Below are 20683 nucleotides of genomic sequence, written 5' to 3' on the forward strand. Positions count from 1 at the left end.
GAGGATCCATCTGCCTCCTTCCTGTGGTTATTGAAGCAGACTGACTGAGCTTTACTGAGAAACTCTCCACAGCTGAGCTGATGTTGTCCTTTTCCTCGGCCCAGGGTCCTCGATCTCCTGCTGTGAGCTGGTGACAGCGGCTCTGAGAGCTGCTTCCTGCCTCTCTAGGGAAGAAAACTTATGGAAAAGGGATGGAAATAGGTGCAGAGGGGTCAGGGGAGCGTGTGCAGCAGACGTAGAGAGCAGTGCTTTGAGCTGTAAGTGCAGGTTTGGCTGAGAACATCAATGATCTCTTGGGGCAAAGGCAGCGATTCCACTGACCCACATCAGACTGGAGTCTGGGCAGAAGCAGACTTTGAAATTGTTGTATTGAGTGAAAAACTTTGTTCCTAATCCAGTGAGGAAGGAAACTCCGACTGCCATAAGCGCCTGGAGTCTGCTGGACCTGCAAGTGAAGGGCTGAGAGAGGCGAAAATGAAAGAGGCTCGAAAGTGAAATAGGAATGTGGCCCTGGCAGGTGCCTGGGCTGTCGGTGAGCCGGAATTTGGAGATGGTTTTGCTGGCTGAGTTCTGGGTTTAGGAAAAACAGAGCTGTAAATTCCCGCTCAGATTTGTCCGGGATGTGCCCGTGCATCCACCTGCACAAGTACACAACCCCCAGCCTGCGCGAAACGAGCAGTTCTGGTGTTAATTTGTGTTAGTCTGGTTTTGAGCTGGTATCTACGATCTGATCGGGAATCAAGGTCTGGTCCTGCCCGAGAACAAACGCGGAGTTAAAAACATCCCGGCAGACAAAGGAAGGCAGCGGTGCTCTCTCCTGTAAATCAGGGGAAGCGAGGTGAAAGCCCTGGTGATTATCAGTGATATTTGGGCACGATTTAGAGCTCTAAATGCTGCTCTAAAAAGGACGCTGCCTGAAGCAGTTGCTAATTAGAGGCTGAAGAGCCTGGAGAGACCCGCGAATTACCCGGGGCTGGCGTTTCTCCGCTGTAAGAGATGAGTAACAGGTATTTTGTGAGAAATTTGCTTTTAAATGTGAGGACCTCAGGTTTTCTCACCTCCCTGGTCGTTAACACATGCAATTCCTCCCTGGTGGTCCTTCCCACCTGGATCTGTGCCCGCCGGGCTCTTTCCCAGCGCGGTGACACCGGGCACAGCATCCGCGCACTGGGGCTGATGTACAGCCCCGTTAACAGCTCGCAAGAACAGGACAGAGGCTTGATTCATCAGGAAGTCTTTATTAGCAAAAATAAAGGATTTCTTTTCATACAGATAAATAGGCGAAAGTTCACGCAGTGACAGAGGCCGTGGGACCCCCCAGGAGAGGAGCCGATGTTGCCCTTGGCTCCAGGGCTGTCCTCGCTTCTCCCGCAAACATCGATGTCAAGGTGTTTGGGGGAAAAACAAGCGCAGAATTGGCTCAGTGGGAGCTTAATGTGCCCTGGGAAGAAGCTTAATTTAAGTTTTACAGGCTTTGGCTGCCCTTGAGCCCGCGCTTTCAGCAGCGTTGCTGCCCTGCTCCGGGATGCCGAGCTCCCGGGCGGGCGGGCCGCCTCCGTAATGTCCACAAAGAGTAAATGCGGTATAAAGAACCTCTCCTCAGCCGGGACTTGCACGGCAAACACCAAACTGGCAGTGTTTCATCGGGTGGGGGCCCTTTCACTCCTAAATGTTAGAAGTAAAAGCCTCTCTGGGGTTGTGGCCTTTTCCTCGGGCTCAGTGTCCTCCCGGGGCAGCGCAGCACGCCGGGGTGAGGAGGAAGCTGAGCCCTAAAATCAGCCACTTTTGGGGCACTGGAGCTGCTCCCACTGCTCGTGGGGATTAAAAATCCAATCCCAATATCGGCAGTGCTGGGAGCATGGATTTGAATGCAAATTACCCAAGCCACCTTAAAATGGTGGTTAACTAAAATATCCTCTAAGTTCTACGAGGAGATTAACAACAGTAAAACAGTGAGCAAAACCCAATCAGAGACTGGAAAATAGTAAGGTTAACTTTGGAAAGTTCAGAGTGGCCGACCCAGCAGCTCTGGAAGGCAGATGCTGAGCGATATTTAAGTCAAGTTCTATTAGAACCAAACATTTCATTCCTACTACTAATTTTTAAAATTTAGTCTGGACTAACCTACAGGCTGAAGTCTAAGGTGGAGTTAACCAAGCTGTTGCTGTGGCTTGTTCTCCTCCTAAACATAAAAGCACCTGATTGCATAAATAAACAGAGAGATAGGGTAGGAGGAGAGGATCATTTGCTTAAAATTAAATTTTGTTGAACTGAGAGCTGGAATTGCTTCTAATCAGGAGTGGAATTGCACTCAGGATAAGCTCAGCTCATTGTCTGCCCTCCAGAATAATGCTGCTTTGGATGTTTTGAAGCTATGAATAAAATAGCACTATGATAAACAGTATTAAAATATCGAACAATAAATAGTAATTTACAAGCTCATCACTCCTTTCTTCAAAACACATTGTAAACATCAACACTGAGGTATTTGAAGTAATAAATAATAAATTCAATTATTAAAAAAATAACTTTTAAATACAATATTAAGCTTGAAGTTATTAACCTGAACCCTGAGATAACTTCATTTGAGCTCTTGCAGCCTAAAGTGATTTTTGAACAAGTAGCAGGATTTGGTGTGGAAGATGCAGACCCAGAGGTGCTCTCAATTCCTTCTCTTCATCATCAAATATTTCTCGATGTAGTTGATGAAGATGTCAAACTCTCCCATGGCCTTGTAGATTCCGTTCTTGTTCATCTGCAGGGAAAGCCGGGTGTGTTTAGTGTGACTGTCACAGATATGGGATGTACAATGCCTGGACAAGTCCTCCTTCCACGGACACCTCCAGCTTCTCTGCCCGATCCCCTGGGAATTCCCACCCTTCAACCACTGCCCTCTGGATTCCTCTGCTGCAAGAATTTATGTGGTTAAAGACTTTTTGGGATTCTGTTCTCCACTCTCAGATCTCTGCCCTGCCGTGGCAGCAGGTTCCTCCCATCCCGGCCCAGCCCCTGAGCGTGGCCTTACCTTAGTGAAGGTCTCCTTGATGTGCTTCATGCTCCTGCTCCTGTCCTCGCAGGTGAAGAATCTGTGCTGCAAAGGGACACGAGCAGCGGCCTCAGCCCAGGGGTTCCTCCCCAGGGGTGTGGTGGTGGCTGTCCCCTCCTCCTGTCCCTTGTCACTGCTGCTCCCCACCTTCCCCTTCCCCTGTGGGGCCACGGGGGCAGCAATTCCAGCTGCTTTGCACCGGGCTCTGATGGAAGGAGCCGGAGTGACCCAAGCCTGGACCCTCAGGCCGTTCCCAGCCCTGTGTCCCTGTGTCTGGGACAGGGTTTGTCCCGGCTGACTGCACTGATGGACTCATGGCCGCAGCAGGTGTGATTTTGGGAGCCCCAGCATCGAGGTAAGGGTCAGACCTCCTCCTGCCCTCTCTTTGTCTCTTCAGCCGGGCTCTGACGTGCAGGGCTGGCTGCACATGGTGCTCCTGCACCATCCTCATTTAACTGATGGTGAGCACAAACCCCATCTTCGAGGGCCCTGCCTGCCTGGATCCCTGCTCCTGCACCTGCCCTGCTCCTGGGGACCCTCTGCCCACCCTGCCCACCCCCGTGCTGCCGAGCCCCACTCACACAGCGCCTCATCATGGTCCTGAGGCTCAGCAGGAGGTTGCCCAGGTCGCCCACGCTCTGCTGGTGGTGCGTGCTGGTCTTCATTGCGCTGGGCAGCACCTCCTCCATGTAGAACCCCATCATCTCTGACACCGACTGGCAGCCGAGGCTCCCCTGGGGCGACAGGAGGGGGAAGCCTGGTTGGGGATGGCCACCAGCACGGGGTGTGGGCGTTTGTACAAACCAGAGCCGGGCGTGGGAGCCGCGCTGGCCGCGGGGGAAGCAGCGCCAGCCCCGCCGCAGCCACACGTGTCCCTGCAGGGTGGCACAGCCAGCCTGGCGTGACAGCAGCGCATGCCCCAGTTTCCAGCTGGCTTCCCCTCTTATGAAACGCCGGGGAAGGATGGGGAAGGAGAAGGAACTCGCGAGGGAATGCGATTCTTACCTTGAATTCCTCCAGCAGGTCGGAGCTGAGCAGTTGGATGCTGAGGTCGTCATCTTTTGATTGCTGGGGGAGGATGGAGTTAAAAATGAGTTTTTCAGGCAGGCAGTCAATTCTTTCAATTTGCCCTAACAAATGATCCTTCCCCTGTCTTCATTTAGGGTCTCCCTGCAGCAAAGGCAGAGGGCACCCAGCGCAGGAGCGTGCAGAGCACCGTGACACCAGGCACAGGAGTCACCAATTCTCTGGTCCTCATCCTTGCAGCACAAGGACTGTCAGGTCAGGACAGCAGGAAAATGCAATCACAACCTTTGGTGCCATTGATTTTGTTAATGTCAAACTGCTCCGGCTGAGCTGGAGCCGCTCGCTCGCCTCAGCTGCGCAGGGTGGTGTTGTGTGAGGTGCTGCTGCAGACAGCAACGCTCCTCAGAGAGGAGTCAGAGCCGTGGCAGCCCCTGGGAGCCACCCCGACCTCTCTGCCAGGGCAGGAGGGTTTAATCCCCCTGGTTCTGTTACCCCTGTAAGCCTCCAGCTGATGGGGAAAGTGGGAGTTTGTTCCCGAGGTGCCTCTGTCGCACCAACTGCGGTGGGGTGGGCAGGCACCACCCAAAGCATCAAAGGCTTCAAAGCTGTCCTGAGAGGTTAAAAATATTCTTTCTCAACATTATCTGGGAGGTTCACAGCAAGCTCTACATCTGAAGTCTTGGCTGTGTTTGTTTGGTAACGAATACAAGCCATGACATCAGCTTGAGATTCAATCTGGAGAATTATCTTGTTTTATTGCTAAAACACACTGACATGGACTAAAACAGCAACAGAGCTGTGACCAGCCGTCTCTATCAGTACTGATGCCATGGCAGATGCTCTGAGTGCACCGAGTGCTGATTGCTCAGCAGCCCTGAGGCTCCTGTGATGCAGAGCCGCGACCTTGCACAGGCACCAAAGCAGGTGCTCAGTTACTGCTCTGCTCCTCCACTCATAAAATACCCAGTGCAGGCTTTTGTGGTTCTTTCAAAGAAAGAATCTGCAGCAAAAGGTTTCCCTTTTCACCTGGCACTGACTTCAGCAGGGCTGGACCTTGGTGCCCTAAAGAAAAGACAATTTCCTTCCTATTAATTCAGTGATTAACTTGGTTTGCAACATTTCTGGGGAAGCCTGGCTAGAAAGGTTTGCAAAGGTTCATTATGAAATCTCGAGTTCATTGTAATTAAAACTAGGAAGAAAAGCCTTGCAGATTTTCTCTCAGTGAGCAGTGAAACCGAGCTGCTCTTGCTCACCCGTAACGCAACGCAGCCAAATCATTTCTGCTGGGAGGAAGCTCTTCCCCCTCCTCCAGATCCCAGAACATTGCGAAAAAGGCAGAACGAGGAGAAAGCAGCAGGGTGATACTTACAAAATAATCCTTAATTTCCTCAAACTTGACCCTCAGCTCTCTGAGCTTGGCAGGCAGGAGGTCGGGGAAGTGGACGCAGGAGGGCTGGGCGCGGGCAGGCGCCGTGCCCAGCAGCAGCAGGAGCAGGATGGGCGCAGCTGTGCCCCTGGAGCAGGTCCTCATGCTGTGGGAAAGGGCTGCTTCCCTCTGCTGCAGCTCCCGGAGGGATTCCACAGGAGGGTATAAAGCAGATCTGCAGCTTTCACCTTGATGGAGCCCCTAATTTATACTCTCAAAACATCAGTCTATTTCCTCTCCCCATTTCCTGACGAGCAATATTGGGGTTTTAAGTCATTCATTAAGCCCAAATGTCACTTGGGTTCCCGTCAACTTGGGTTTCCTGTTCTTTGACCCCCCTCCTCTACTCACACCCCATCGATTTTTTGTGCTTAGACTCTGCATTTTTTTTTTACATTGCTTGTTTCTTGTAAATTTAGCTGTGGCTGAGGAGGAAAGCTGCAGAGACACGAAGAAGCCAAGGTGCTGTGTGAGGTTACTTCATTCTAACAGTTCCATTTTTTATTTTTAGATGAATGCTATATGGTTAGGGGAAAAAAAAAAGTGTTGTTGCTTTTAAATCTCAGTATCAAACCTGCAGAGAGCATCACTCAGCAGAACTGCTTTTCACGAACTGTACAAATTCTCTGTCTCTTCCTTTGGCATTCTAATCTGCAAATGCACATAATCATCTGAAATCTTCATTTTTAATTAATTTTAATTTTCTTCCATTAATGCATATTTCTGCTGAAGCCAGTGTGAATTTTCACTGCTCAGCAAGCTCAGTTGGTGCTCCCAAAACTCAGCTGGAAGCTAACAGGATCAGGGGATCCCAGTGGAGGATTCCAGTCCTGCTCTGGTCCCTTGTGGATCCTCCAGGGGAGGAGCAGGGTTTGTGCCGCTACTTTGATGCCTGGTGTTAAAGTGCATGAGCAGGTCATAAAAACTCATTTTCCAGGCTTTTAAATCCTATTTTGTTTCCTAGAAATGGACAGCAGCCCCATCCAAGCAGCTGTCTTAGCTGGGACTGATTGTCCCGGCTGTGATAAAAATTCTCCTTGTGGAGCCTCAGAGAATTCCTGTGACGTCTCCCCATTTTCCGCTTCCCTCTCTTTTCTCCTCTCTTTCCATATCTATTTTAGTCCACATCCCCTGCTTCCTTGGGATAAAGATTTCACTTATTTATTCAGGAATTTGGCATCGCAGAAAGTGAGAAGGGAGATAAATTCGACTTTTCTGAAATCACGGGGTTTTCTTTGAAATCCCTCATGCTATTTTAAAAGTGCTCGTTCTTCCCAGTAGGGAAGCCTTCCTCCATTAGGGAACAATCCCTTAAATTCTCATCTCCTTCATGGCACTGATCTTCTTTCAAGTTGAACTTGTGAACCTCTGAGAGGGAATTTATCACCGGAAAAATGCAAAGAATTGTTTGTTCCTGCACACTGAGAGTTTTTAATTTTATTTTTGGGGGCAGGAGAGAGGAATGGTTGGCATGCACACGTGTAAGAGCAAAGGGGATGAAACATCAGCAGCTGGAGTGTCTGAGGCAGGGAAAGTGTGGGATTTTGTGATTTGTTTTCCTTTTTTCTGTTGTGTTACCTCTTCCAGAGGCGATGGGGAAGCTGCTCCCGGGGAACCACTGCAGGGACATCACTGCAGCTGAATCATGGCCTGGGTCATGTTTTTGGTGGCCCTTTTTTCTTCCCCTGCTCTAACACAGCCATGGGGTTTTTCCCACCAGCAGAATCCATCTGAAAGGAGAAGGGCAGAAAGCTCAGACAGAATCAGTCTTAAACTCACTTCCCACAGCCAGGATCCCACCTTTCCTTGGGATCCCACACGGGGAGATGCTTTTGCTTCTTTTGCATTAACTTCAACCTGCCAGGGGTCAATAAATCTTCAGTGCCAAGACCTAGATGGCTGCTGAAGCTTCATCAGGGCATGGAAGTTGATGCGTGAGGTTGGTTTGTGTGATCCTGGATCCTGTGGTCCTCAAATCCTGGAGCTAATCCTGCTCCCTTCAGGGAAGGATGCAGCCCCAGGCACTCCCCTGCAGTGGAAGGGCCAGCTGTGGGTTTAGCTGCTGGTATTTTTACGGGATGCAAGGCAGAGGGGCTTTGGGAGCGTGCCCCGGCACCAGCAGGAGCTGGATCAGCCCCGCAGCTCCAGGAGCCTCCTTCCACCCTGCCCGGGGGCTGAGCGCTCGTTTCCACGCTTCTCTCATTCCGAGCCACCCCGGGCTGTCCGTGAGGTCACGTCTGACATCCCGAGCGCGCCCAGCGCTCCGGCTCTTGTGCAATTCCCTCCTCCCCGTTTTGGAACCCCGGGCTGTGTTTTGGGGCTGGCAGCAGCGTCAGGCACCCGTGCCCGTTCCGCAGAGGAAACTCTGGCCTGCGCAGGGCGATTCTCTGCTGTGTTTACCTGCGTTTCCTCTGCCTCGTCAGAGATCTTGACGGGGCAGTTTCGCTCTGAGTCAGCCTTGCTGAGCGCTGTGGAAAGGCGGTGACTGCGCTACTACACCGGCGCTCATGAATGAAGAAAGCACCTTTGCCTGAAGAGTGTCCGGGCCGCGTGGGTGTATCTCTGAATCTTTAGGAAACAGCTTTCATCTTTGCCAAGAAGATCATTTCAGGAAGGAGAATGTGTTACTCAAAAGCCGTTCGTGCAGTTTTACCCCACCTCCCACAAACTTCTGAGAGCAGAGAGTTCACAAGAAACAACGGGGCAGCAAACGCTGCTTCTGCACCGAAACAGAGGCCTGGGGGCAAACACTTTCTCCCACAGCGTGCCATGAGGAAAGGATGGTCCTGGACATGGTCCTGGACATGGTCCTGGGCACGGCTTGGGGTCAGACATCCTCAGGGTCCCATCATTGGAGCAGGGTGGCACCTGGCCCTGATAATTGAAGGGGCTTTTCTTACCTTGGCAAGGTTTAATGTGAGAATTTTAAGACTTTTTTTGCCATCTTGGTCTCTGCCGTTGCTTTCGGACAGAGGAACATTGTGTATCACCATCCCTGGAGGGGTTTCACCATCCCTGGAGGGGCTTCACCATCCCTGGAGGTGTCCAAGGAATGACTGGACGTGGCCTTCAGGGCTCTGGTCTGGTGACAAGGTGGGGATCGGTCACAGGTTGGACTCGATGATCTCAGAGGTCCTTTCCAACCTCAGTCATCTGTGACTCTGTGATTTTCTGCACTGTCTATTCTAGACATAACTTGGAGGGTCCCCTACATTTCCAGGCTGTCACAGTGGTGTTCTCCTTTCTTTCCTGTTCAGAAATTCCCCATTTCTCATCCCTTCAGATCCGGATGATCTGCTGCCAGTGACGCTCGCGGGGGAAGTAGGGCCTTGGTGGCCTTTCCTTCACCCTGTGTTTGAAGCGATGGCATCTACTCTCTCAGCAGCCCAGTGCTGATGACTAACAGTTCCTGGTGAAGCATCAAGTGCACTGCTTCATGTTTTTTTCAAGATTTTTTCCAGCTGGCGGAGCGTGATGTTGGACATTTCACATGTGGGAACCTGGTGGGACTCACAGCGTGACTCACATCGACCTCAACAGGTAAATCCCAAATTGCTCTTTGGGAATTTAACCAATGTCACCAGTTTATCTTGTCCAGAAATAGGTTATTAATCATGAATCAATCATGGCTTTGATGTGATTTCTGATACGACACAGAGAGAGAATTACATAAGAAGTTCTTAGAAGGTCCAGAACTTCCACGTGTTCTAAATTAAGCTGGAACTCTCTGGAACTGGCACATGAAAGAATCAAGGGGTGGAGACTTTCTCCCCTCTGCAGATTCAGTTTTGGTGATGAACTTAATTGAGAAATATTTGCACTTTTTAATTGCCTGCATAAACCTCCCAATATCTGCATTTCTGCTGCAGCCTAAGGCAGAGATTGAATAACATCCCTATTTAATATCCCCCCTGGAATTCCAGGGTGCCCTCTGCCAACCTAGAAGAGCCAGCTGTGCTTTATTCCCAATTTTCCATGAGTTTTGCCATTTTAAGCCCCTCTCTGAGGGGTGTGAGGAGTCGTGGGTGAGGTCAGTGATGGTGCCATCACCCACATGAGACTTTCCCCACTCCACAAAGCAAACAGAGGTGTTGTTACATTTTTATCTCTTTTATTTTGCCCTGAAATCAGCTGTTGACAGGAATTTTATGATGCTCACAGCACTGTCCTTAGAGAAACCAATGGGACCGTGGCACTGGAGTCTCAGCAGTGGGGACTGTGTGCTCCAAGTGAGGTTTACTCAGGTGAGTTTCTCCGCAGACAATTAAAAAGTGTAAAGGTATGCAAAAAAAGCTCCCTGAATATATAATCCATTGCCCAAATATCACTTCCAGTGCCCTTTGGGGTTTTTTTTGAGCCTTCTACAGAAGCAATTTTGAGCAACTCCTGCCCTGAGCAGCTCATTGCATAAGTGCTGCTGTGAGGAGTTTCTTTTTTCTTGTTCTGGTATTACTTGGGGAGAAGATGGGTGGATCTTCTGGAGAATATTGACTTTGTCATGGTTTAGCACCAACACTCTGACCAATAACACAAACCCAGCGTATTTATTGTGCTGAGGGGTCACAAGACAGAAACTCCTTGTCAAGGTTTGAGAAATCAGGTAAGGCAAAGCCGCTGCTCGGAAGCTCCGTGTGACCCCAGGGTGAATTTCAGAGCCAGCTCCACTCACTTTCCACAGCAGCACGAGGCCCTGGAGCCAACACTGGCCTGGCAACTCACACCGTGGGGTTTCGGGGTGGTTTTTGTGCAGCGCTCACGCGGAGGGTTTGGAAATCCTGGGTTTTCTTTGCCAGCCCACAAACTGCGGCTCAGCGCTGGCCGGGGATGGGGATGGTGGCTCATCCTCGGAGCTCGAGGGATGCTGCAGCGTCCTCGGTGCTGTCAGGGGATTTTCCACGTGCTGCCACTGTATCTTTCTGCTCCAAAGGCTTTGCTGTGGTTTTTTGATCAAAACATGATCCACCAGACGAGCTTTTCAGAGGTTTCGGAGGCTTTTGGAAATCTTCAGATCCCCCTTCTGTTCTCTCTTGTTTTTTTAGGGAGGGAACAGGTAATCCAGCCTCCTTCTCCTGACAGATATCTGCTTATGGAGACCCAAAGAAACTCATGGAATCATGGAGTGGTTTGAGTTGGAATGGACTGCAAAGGTCCTTTGTTTCCAACCCCCTGCCATGGGGGCTGAAATTGAGTTCTGAAAGCAGTGGAGTTCAACCACTGAAAAGCAATTCCTGAAATCCTGCTGCTCCCCATGGGAACTGGGGTGTCAACTCCACTCCTGCTCAGCACTGCTCTCCTTGAGCCTCTTCACCAATTTCCCTGGGATTTATCTTTCTGTGGAAGTCTGAGGAAGATTTACTTCATTAACAGCATCAGGCATTTGTGTCTGTGTTTTGTTTTTGCTCTCCCCGTCGCTTTTGAGGACTGTAACTGAGAAGTGGAAGATGAAGTTGAATGGTGGAAAACCCCTCACTGAAAATGGTGTTTAAAAATAAGAAGATTAAAAAAAAAAAAGAAGAAGAAGAAACAATGATCTGAAGCAAACTTCCTCTGCTGTCGGGAAAGGAGGGATGGGCCCTTCATCCCCGCGCCTCGGGAGTGTCCGGCAGCGTCTGCGGAAAAGATAAAGTCAAATGAAGACTCAAAATCCTCGCAGTGCCCCTGGTTTATATTGATGGCTGAAAGGGGCTGTGCAGTGAGGAAGTGCTTGGCATTTTCCAGAGCCTTCAGTGCTCCCCGAGGTCAGGGGACAGAGGGCCGCGCTGGTGCTCCCCATCAGGCAGAGCTATCCAGGATAACTGGTAAGAGGATGAGCCTCTGGAAAAATTAACCCTGCTTCAGAGCATGATTTTACAAGAATTTACACCTAGAGGCAAACAAAAAGTGCCCAGTTCTCCTGGATTTTCCCCTTCCCACAGGATGTGTTATCAAATAAGGCAGGAATTGTTGGAGCCAAGTGGCTGTGATGTGCCAGCCTTCCCTGCTTGTCCCTTCTGCTCATCTCTCCTTGCCCTGGGGCCAGAGCTGGAGCAGAACTCCCCAAGCTCACGTGCATCCATCCCGAAACCAGCCTTGGCTCAGTGAGGTTGTGAAATTGAGAGGGGCAATATTAACCCAAAACCGAAACCCGGCGCCGGGAGCCGGTTGCGTACAGAATCCACAGCGAATTTACTGAAACACAGCTTTCAGTTTTGGTGAAAGCTGAACCTGAGTGGCTATTGGAGTGATTCATTTGCTCCCTGGATCATTCAAAAACGGGGCTGATATCAGCCAGCTCTCAGTTTCTCCTTTATTAGGTGTCATTTATTGCCTGCAGCGTCAGCACATTTCACCCTCGGGGTAAACCCGGGTGCTGCGTGGGACTGCCAGATCCATCAGCTGCTCCGGCCTCAGCCAAGCCTGGTTTTCCATCAAAAGCCACTTTTGGGAATATGATTTAAGGGTGGTTATGGAGGTGCTGTGATTGATTGTTGGACTGGATGATCCTGAAGTCTCTTCCAGCCTGGGTGATTCTGCATTTCTGTGAAATGCCCTGCGTGACTTCTGCTGTCACAGCAGCTTTGAGCTCTCCGAAAATAAGGATGGGAGGAATATGAGAGCTGGGTGATGGGTATGGGGATCCCAGCAAACCCTGGCCCAGACAATTTAATTCTCCAGTTGTCCCTGAACTGGGCAGAGGTGAGTTGAGCCCTCATGGGCTGGTCGTTGGCATTACACAGAGCATGAACAGCCTGGGTTTGGGCACAGGGCACTTTGGGTGTGCTCACACAGAGACAGAGGTGGCAGCTGGGACCTGAGTGTTGGATAGTTGAAAAAAAAAGCAGCTTTTTGTGCTGTATTATTTGACTCTAAAAGCCTGAAATATGCGTTTCCCTTTGGGGAAGATGCCATTTATGATAACCAAAATACAAGCTCACATTTTGCCAGAGCAGGGGAAACAATTATCTAACCTTCCACGTCCCCCACCCTGGTGACTAAATGAATTTTCTGCAGAACAGTTGTCGATTGTGATCCTCCACCACGCTCTTCCTCTTCCTCAGAGGTGAATCTTTGAGGTGTAAGGAAAAACAGAAAAGCACCTTTTTTTGGTTTTTTTTGCAATTTCTTTCCCCTCTCGGGGTGAAATCCTGTCCTAGCAGCAGCAGCAGCAGCAGCAGTGCCATCGGTGAGTCACAGGGTGAGTGTCACATCTGCTCCGGGCAGGAGGTGGCACAGGAGGTGGCATCGCTGGGACGTGCAGCCCTGCATGGCTGGGACGTGTCCCTGACCTGGCCAAGGACCTCCAGCCAGGACAGGGGGAGCCCAGGGTCACCCCCAGCACTGGGGTGATGCTCCCTGGGGGACGTGGCACTGTCCCCTTCCTGCTGCACCTGGGGACAGCCTGGGCCGGGCTCTTGGTGTCTGACAACGGCAGGAAGAGCCCCAGAGGGACAACCAGGGGCGGTGCCCTAAATCAGGAGGATTCAGGCATTGTCTTGGGATGAGGGACATTGTCTTGAGGTGAGGGACATATTCCAGGCTCTCCAAAAGTCCCTGAGGCCCCCAGAGCTGAGAAAGGAGCTGCTCTGCCCATCCTAAAGCTGCTGAGAGTCCTGGGCACCGTGAAGCTCTCGGGAAGAATCCTGGAAAGCAGCTGAATTTTGCTCCCTGGGCTTTGGATGCCTCTTGGAGCTTGGCTGAATAAAAAGCGCATTTCCCTGCGCCGAGCCACGCTCAGCCTGTTGCTTCCTACGAGGCAGCACCCAGTGTTTGATTTTCAGAATTATTCAAGTGGTTGTGGCTTGAAACGTGACTGAGGAGAGGGTACACGCTGTACCTCTCCAGCAGTAGCTCCTCACTGAGTTTTTTCTGACTCATTTGGCGAGTTTACTGAGAAAAACAATTTTTTTTTACTTCTGTTAGCAGCACTGCAGGGTGGGTGGGTGAAGGCAGGGCTGGTGCTGGCCCTGGCCAGGCTTTCTGCCCATAACGAGCTGCACTAATTAAGGGAGAGAAGAGCAGTCTGATTTTCAGGGCTGGCATAGGGCGTTGCCATCACGGAGAGCAAACGTCGGTGCCGAGCTCACGGAAAGAGTGACACCAGGGGTGGCACCTGGAGGGTGCTGCTGTCGGCGCCTGCGTTCAGGAGGATCGTGCCAGGTTAGCACTCGTTCAAACGAGGTTTCCGCTCTGGATTGGAGCGGCAGGGATTTCTTCACAATTAAGTCTTGAATTTTGAGGTGCTGAGCACTGCATTTCACCTTGCCATTGACACCCAGCTACGCTGAGGGCAGGGCTGGCTCACAAATCACACTACTGCAAGTGTCCAAGAAATTACTCCAGTGAGTAAAAACCAAGTGGAAACATTTCCTTCTGCCGCTGGAATCACAATTCTCTGACAGGGGTTTTGGTGAGCTACAGCATTATCAGGGCACTGTAACACCCTGCAAACATTTCTGTTTCACGTGGCTGAGTTGGTTTTTGCAGCTCTTTTCCTGAAGGAGATCAGGAAGGTTCCTGAGCCCAGATATTGCTGCTGGATGCTGTTATCAAGGCTCAATTCTTCCTTTATTAAAATTTGTGGGAGCATTTCTCTCACTCAGGTTCTCCGGCTCTGGGGACCTGAGAAAAACCATTATCAGCCTCATATCTGAAGTGATGGTTTACCTAAAGCTGCTGTGAAATAGGGGCGATGACAAAGAATGTCAAACCAAGGCTGGGCTGTCGAGTGTTATCAGAACTTCTTAGAGCACAAAAAGTGCATTGAAAGGCACTATTGAAACTGGTGCCTTATCACCCTGAAACGCTTTACTGGAAACCTGATGTTGAACGTGATCTAGGACCAGTGCTCGAGAGCGGGGCGCCTTCAGATCAGCACAGCTCGACGACAATTTTTTTAAGGATTTTTAGAAATTTTTTTTAGGATGAAATGAATTCTTTGAAATGAATTATTGGGAACGAATTGAGTTGGGCGAGGGCAGGATCAGGACTGCAGTGACCCCCAGCAACACCAGTGGTGTGCACAGGGGATGGATGGAGCAGGGCTGGGAGCTGAGTTTCCCAGCGTAACCGGCCGGGGCTGAGTCAGTGTCGCGTCCCTGTCACGCCCCCGGGCTCTCCAGGATCTCCTCCTGGGTTCGTCACTCCCCCGAGCCCTTGGTCTGCAGCAGCCCGGTGCTTTCTGCTGCCCTGGAGATGTTTTGTCAGCAGAGCAGTGACGCTGCTCGGTGGCAGCGGTGCTTGGCGGGGCTGAGCATCGTCCCCGCGGCGCTGGGAGCTGTGGGGACACAGCGGGGTCCCAGAGGCTCCTTCCCCTGAGTGTTACTTCCCAGCCGCACTGGGGATATTCCCTCTGCTCCCGGCTCAGCCCCTTGGTGCCTGTGTGATGTGCGACTGCGCTGCTCACCATGGGCTTCGCAGAGGTGATTTCTCAGAAAAGTTAGTGATGCCCAGGGCTGAGCTTTAATTCCTGAGCATGAGGGCAGCTGGCTCACAACCCTCTCTGCTGCCTTGGCTTGTTATTTGGGTCGTAACTGCTCTTAGGGTGCCCTGTCACAACGTGCCTGCCATAAAATCCCGAGGGAGGAGCCCTCCCCCGTTAGCTGGGGGCAGCCTGGAAGTGTTCCCGGGGAGAGGAGCGCTCTCCCTGCCCCATTCCCAGCATGCGGTGCCCGAAGGGTTTAACTGTTCCCAGAGTGCCTGAGGGAATCACTTCCCATTTTACTGAGCTCATCTGCAGCGTCACAATGCTGAGTTTCAGAAATCCCTCTTTCTTCTTTCCCTCTTCCTTCCCAGAGCAAAAGAGGGATGATTTGCTGTTTTATTGAGGGTATTTTCATGCTGCTGTAGCTGGCAGGTTGATGACAGCCTGGGGAAAGCCAAGCTGGGGTGATTTGCTTCCATCTGGGTTTGGTCCAACATGCTGATGGCTTTAAACTGGCAGAGAGCAGGGATAGATGGGATATCGGGAAGGAATTCTTCCCTGTGAGGGTGGGCAGGCCCTGGCACAGGGTGCCCAGAGCAGCTGTGGCTGCCCCTGGATCCCTGGCAGTGCCCAAGGCCAGGCTGGATGGGGCTTGGAGCAGCCTGGGACAGTGGGAGGTGTCCCCTGCCTGTGGAACACGAGATGGTCTGTGAGATCCCTCCCAACCCAAACCATTCTGGGAACCCTGCTGGTTCCACCCCACCTGCTCTGAAATGAGAGGCTTTTGGACATCCCCCACATCCAGCACTTGGGGTGCCCCATCACCACCATTTCACAGACAGTAAAACCCAAAAATGAAAATCTCTCTGGGTTGTCCCCCACCCCGATGGGGTTTTCCTCCTTCTTGCCCTTGTGGTGAGGGTCCTGCTGTTTCCTCTGCTTTGCAAAAGGTCGGTGACAGGACAGAGAGGCCGAGGGACACAGCCAGGACCATGTAGAGATCTGTACAAGGCCCTGGACCCCGATAATACATCTCCCTCGTGTTCCTGTATCTTCCCAGCATCTCTCCTCCAGTTCCCCCACAGCCTTTAATCCACACCTCTTTCTTGCCTTCTGGCACTTGGCTGACCCATCCTGGGCGTCAGTTCGGTTACCAAAAGGAAAAAAACCGAAAAGCAAGAAATCCTTTCATGTCATCTGCCATTTACATAATGAAGTAAGAACTCACTGCCTCTTCCCTTGTTTCCTCACCGGGCTGGGTGTGCACCGGGCTCCCGGGAATGCTGCCACTTCCTCTGCTCCCAGCGAAACTTTTGCTGCAATTCCAGGCAGCAGCTGGGAATTAGGGGAGGAAGGCAGGGATTGACAGGCCTGTGCTGCCCCAGATCCCTCCAACACCTCAGCCAGGGCAAGTCCGGCCTGCTGCAGCCTGGGCCCTGCCCTTAGGCTGCCCTACAGCGGGCTGAAGGAGGCATGGTGGGCGCTTTTGGGGCAGTTTCAGCAATCCCATGTGCAATACCCTGACTAGCCTGGGCAGAAAATCCATTTGCCTAGTCCTCCCCTGGTGACAGATCTACGCTCAAGACTGAGCTTGGTTATCAATAAATAAATTAGTCACCAGCAGATCTGTGCAGGACAGCCCTGGCCCACAGGCACGAGATACACCTGCATTGCAACAGGGGCTGCTGCTCCCAGCAGGAACCCGCTCCAGAGGCTGCCTCTGGGATTAGAGGGGCGACTTTGCCACCCCAGTGCCCTCTAAGTCCAGCTGGCCATCCCTCCCAGCCCCAGGAACTCCAAGGAGTTTGTTCAGCTGCACATTTTTGTTTGTAGACTGAACAAAGCTCCCTCCAAAGGCGCTACAGGAACAACCAAACCATCCTTGGAACCAACAGCGCAGGGATCCGGGGTTTGCACCAGCACTGCCACATCTGTGTGACAGTGTGCCCAGCTGGCAAACCCTGGTTCCCTGGGCACAGCCCGGAGCTGAAATGCTGGGAACAGAATGTGCCTGCTCTGCCTGAGGACCTGGGCTGCATCAGCAATTAAAGCTGGTGGTGGGATGATCGCGGGTGTCACTGTGCCACGGGGCTGGGGGACTTCGGAAAGTGTCAGTGACATTTCTGTCCTGTAGGGTGACAGCTTTGGACTGTGAATAATGATCACCTAAATCACCTGTGACCCTGGAAACAGCTTCTCCTGCCAGCAGGGTGGGACTGTGTCCTCCAAAATCCCTGACCTTGTGTTTCTTTGCGTCTCCGACACCGGGGACACGGGATGGAGAAGTGTCCAGCCATTGAGGAGACTGGGACCAGGATTCCCTGAACCTGGGGGAAAGATTTCTTGGATTTGGGACCAGGATTCCCTGAAAGTGGCAGGGGAAGGCCGCTTGTGCCAGGACATTGATGGAGGAAAGCCCTGGACTTGGTTTCACCACTTCTACCAGGTCCATTACCAGAGGCCCTGGGGTGCTGGGACCGCCGGCACCCTGTGGGGTGATGCCTCTGAGCTCCCCCCATCCCAACACCTCTGTGGTGAGCTGGGAACAGCCCCTCTCCACGGGGATTGTCAGCATTGCTCCACGCTGGGGACTTTTGGGGATGTGACCCCCAGGATTGTCCCTCCTTTGGTCACATCCCTCTTCCCAAAAGAAAACCCACGCAGTGATGCCAAGAGTTCCCGCCTCCGTAGGTGAGGGAAACACCTGTGGGAGAGGGAGCTGGTCCCTTGCACGAGCTCATTAATTCAGCAAATTACAAAGGGAAATACATGCCAGGAAAAGCAAGAAAAATCCCAAAAGTTAATCCAAGAGTTATTTCCTCCTGGTACCGGGATAAAAACGGGTCCTTTGGAGCCCTCCAGGTCAGACAGCGGTGAGAGAGGCGAACCCACACCGAAGAACAAGGTAAGATCCTGAATTTATCCCTTTGCTCTTTGTCCTTCTGGGTATTTCCTTGCATTCCTATAATGTAATATTCCTATAATTTCTCTGAAGTATTTTTTTTCATTAATAACCTTAATTTTCAATGCTAACAAAACTTGTGTTTGACTTCTGCTATTCCAGAGGGAAAACACTTTATTTTGGGATCAGACTTTGGGGTCTGCTCCTTTCAGCACCTCCTGCTGCTTCTGTGTCAGTAGACTTCTAAAAATTGAATTTCACTGTATTTATTTTTCTGAAAACGTTTTTTCAGAAGACCTCTGTTTATTTAGATGCATTTTCAACTGATGTTTTATTTAATTTTCCTCTGCTTTTTGAGCTCTTCTGTTCAATATTTGACTTCATTTGATTTTTTTTCTCTTGCTCAGGGGGAGCAAAAAAGAAATGGGTAAGAGACCCTAATGAGCATGGGGTTTTTAATACAGATGTACAAGTTTTACATAAAATGTGTCTATTTTCATATGGATCACAGTTGTGTTATTTGGGAAAATAATGAGGAATATTCTCTTCCTTGGGCCGGTCTCCCAGGCAGCTGACATGAGAGGATCCCCCTTGTTCCTCTGCCTCTTCTCCATGTCCTGCTGGGTGAATCTGATGCCGACAGCTGGGGACAAAATCTTCCACTTCGGAGCCTGCAGGGTTTCCATGAGCATGACAGAGATCAGGGCTGGCTTCACAGCAATTAAAGCCAATATTGTGAGTATTCCCCAGGGTCCTGGGGAGCTGGGGGAGCCCTTGGCAGCTCCTGGAGCCCCTCTGGAGCCAGCAGGTCCATGCCCACCTCTGTCCTCTCTGCAGCAATCCAGAGACCCCATCCGGACCCTGAGCATCCTGTCCCACCCACAGTCCCTACACAAGGTTAAGGTAGGTGGCCCTGGCTGGGGAGCCCTTAAAGGATCCAAAAGCAGGTGAATGTGACCTTGGGAAGTGCAATCTATCAGAAATCAGTATTCTTCAGCTTTCTCACACCCCAAAGCACAAGACAAGGGCCACTGCTCCAGGCCTCAGCCTCTGATATCCAGCTGCAAAATCAGATGCTTTTATTTCGTGAGAATTGCTGAGGATGGATCTCCTGGAAAACCAGCCTAAAATGATTTCCCATATATTTTGTCAGCTTCAATCAAGCACCACTGAAGAAGCTTTTTTTGAGTCAGACTGTCCTGCTGTGCTCAGCTACAACAGGCTTCCTGTTAGAGATGCTTTATCCCAGAGAGTCACTGCAGGTTACACCCCTTTGGAAGGCCTTTCAGTCACTAAATCCATTTCTTAAAGTCTTCAGACAGATGCTGCATCACTCATCACCTCTTCACCTTCTACGTGGACAAAGTTTTCAAGCACTGCAGGACCGAGGACTTGTTTGTGAACAGGAAAATCAGCAGCATCGCCAACTCCTTCCTCAGCGCGAGGAGGAAGCTCGAGCAGTGTGTAAGTCTTGGGTACTGCTCCAGTGGAGTTTCTTCTGTTACTGTTTCATGTATGAACCAGCCTGAGAGCTCCATAAAGCTGCAAAGTCTCTATTTATAGAAATGGTTTTAATGAGAACACAAAGCAGAGTGATGTGAAGAGCGTTCTGTCCACTGAGAGATTTTTATATCTCACCAGCAAACTCCCCCACTGGTCCCCAGGAGCAATATTTGTCCTGTTCCTGAGTCTGCCAAGTCAGCTGTTGTTAGCTAAAGTCTGATTTAGGGACCTGCAGCCTTTCCCACAGTTCCACAAAGTCTCAGTCTATGATGCCCAGCAAAATGAGAAACTGAAATCTCATTTTTAAAAATTAACTGCCCAGACTAATGAATTAATCTTATGTTTCCAGCATGAGCAGAATAATTGCGTGTGTGGGGAGGAATCCACAGAGAAATTCAAGCAAATACTTGCAAACTACGAAGGGGTGAGTTGATGACTGAGCCTGGTAATTAACACCATTTAAATTTATATTTAAATTCTCTTTATGTTGGGTTGTACTGCTGGTCTCTGCTTACAGCTCGATCCTTTATGTCATTGTAGCTGAATGTCACATCTGCAGCCATGAAGTCCCTGGGGGAGCTGGACATCCTCCTGGACTGGATGGAGAAATCTCGTTAGTGGGCGGCGTTAACGACCCACAGCCGGGGCTGAGGAGCTGCAGGGGCTTTGCACACAGCAGAGATGAGAGGGACAGTAAATCACTGGATCAGCACAGCCCCTCAGCAATTCCAGCTGCATCCAGGCTAACATGGAGAGCTTTGCCAGCCAGGGACAGTGGCAGAGTCTTCATTAAGACGGAAATAACGAGTTTGATTAAATCAGCATCGCCCTCGCTGACTGCTACCAAAGGATGCTCCAAGGGAAAACCTAGCAGGGTTTCTCTTGCTGGCAGACATAAGCTGTGATCATGCCCTAAAATTATTGTTTAAATTATAGATTTTTTTTGTCTAGGGAATGTGGGGAATGAGCGCTGAGTGCTGGCTGGGAGGACTCTGGTGCAGCTGATGTTGCATAAACCTCAGTCTCAGGGCTGCTGCCACTGATGGATCTGGCTGAAATGAGGAGCACAGTGTGAGAAATGGTTCCAAGAATAGGTCCCAGCAGGTATGTCAGGCCTCAGAAATCCGTGTTTCCTTTTGAGGTGATATTTTCTGCCTTATCAGTAAAGAAACTTCTGTGCAAGATACGGAGTTGCTGAATAGAAAAAGGTTCTTGAGTGTATTGTGCAATTTACTGACAGCCAGTAGTGAGTCTTGTGGAAATCGGTTGCCATGACTGTAAATAAACCCCACTTGAAACTGTGCTGAGTCTGTTTGTCAAAATTCTGAGGAATTACATGATTCTTGTTGGTGAAACTTTCTGAATTCTCTGTGGTGTCCT

At 50.7% G+C, this 20683-nt stretch overlaps 2 protein-coding genes across 2 annotated transcripts; one reads left to right on the plus strand and one right to left on the minus strand.

Moving 5' to 3' along the window:
* Positions 1-1506: 1506 nt before the first annotated feature.
* IL10 (interleukin 10) lies at positions 1507-5627 on the minus strand. The gene is made up of 5 exons (XM_048328454.1): positions 5442-5627; positions 4052-4114; positions 3628-3780; positions 3026-3091; positions 1507-2755 (listed from the first exon to the last, which is right to left on the minus strand). The coding sequence occupies exons 1-5, from the start codon at positions 5601-5603 to the stop codon at positions 2663-2665; spliced, it is 537 nt and encodes a 178-aa protein (XP_048184411.1). The 5' UTR covers positions 5604-5627; the 3' UTR covers positions 1507-2662.
* Positions 4019-20606, plus strand: LOC125338102 (interleukin-20-like). The gene is made up of 9 exons (XM_048328453.1): positions 4019-4327; positions 8960-9038; positions 9630-9742; positions 10538-11296; positions 17033-18535; positions 18638-18703; positions 19112-19264; positions 19653-19727; positions 19844-20606. Exons 5-9 carry the CDS (start codon positions 18332-18334, stop codon positions 19919-19921), a joined length of 576 nt encoding a protein of 191 aa, XP_048184410.1. The 5' UTR covers positions 4019-4327; positions 8960-9038; positions 9630-9742; positions 10538-11296; positions 17033-18331; the 3' UTR covers positions 19922-20606.
* The last annotated feature ends 77 nt before the right edge of the window (positions 20607-20683 follow it).

This window comes from Corvus hawaiiensis, chromosome 24 (genome assembly GCF_020740725.1).
Source record: "Corvus hawaiiensis isolate bCorHaw1 chromosome 24, bCorHaw1.pri.cur, whole genome shotgun sequence".
Lineage (NCBI taxonomy): Eukaryota > Metazoa > Chordata > Aves > Passeriformes > Corvidae > Corvus > Corvus hawaiiensis.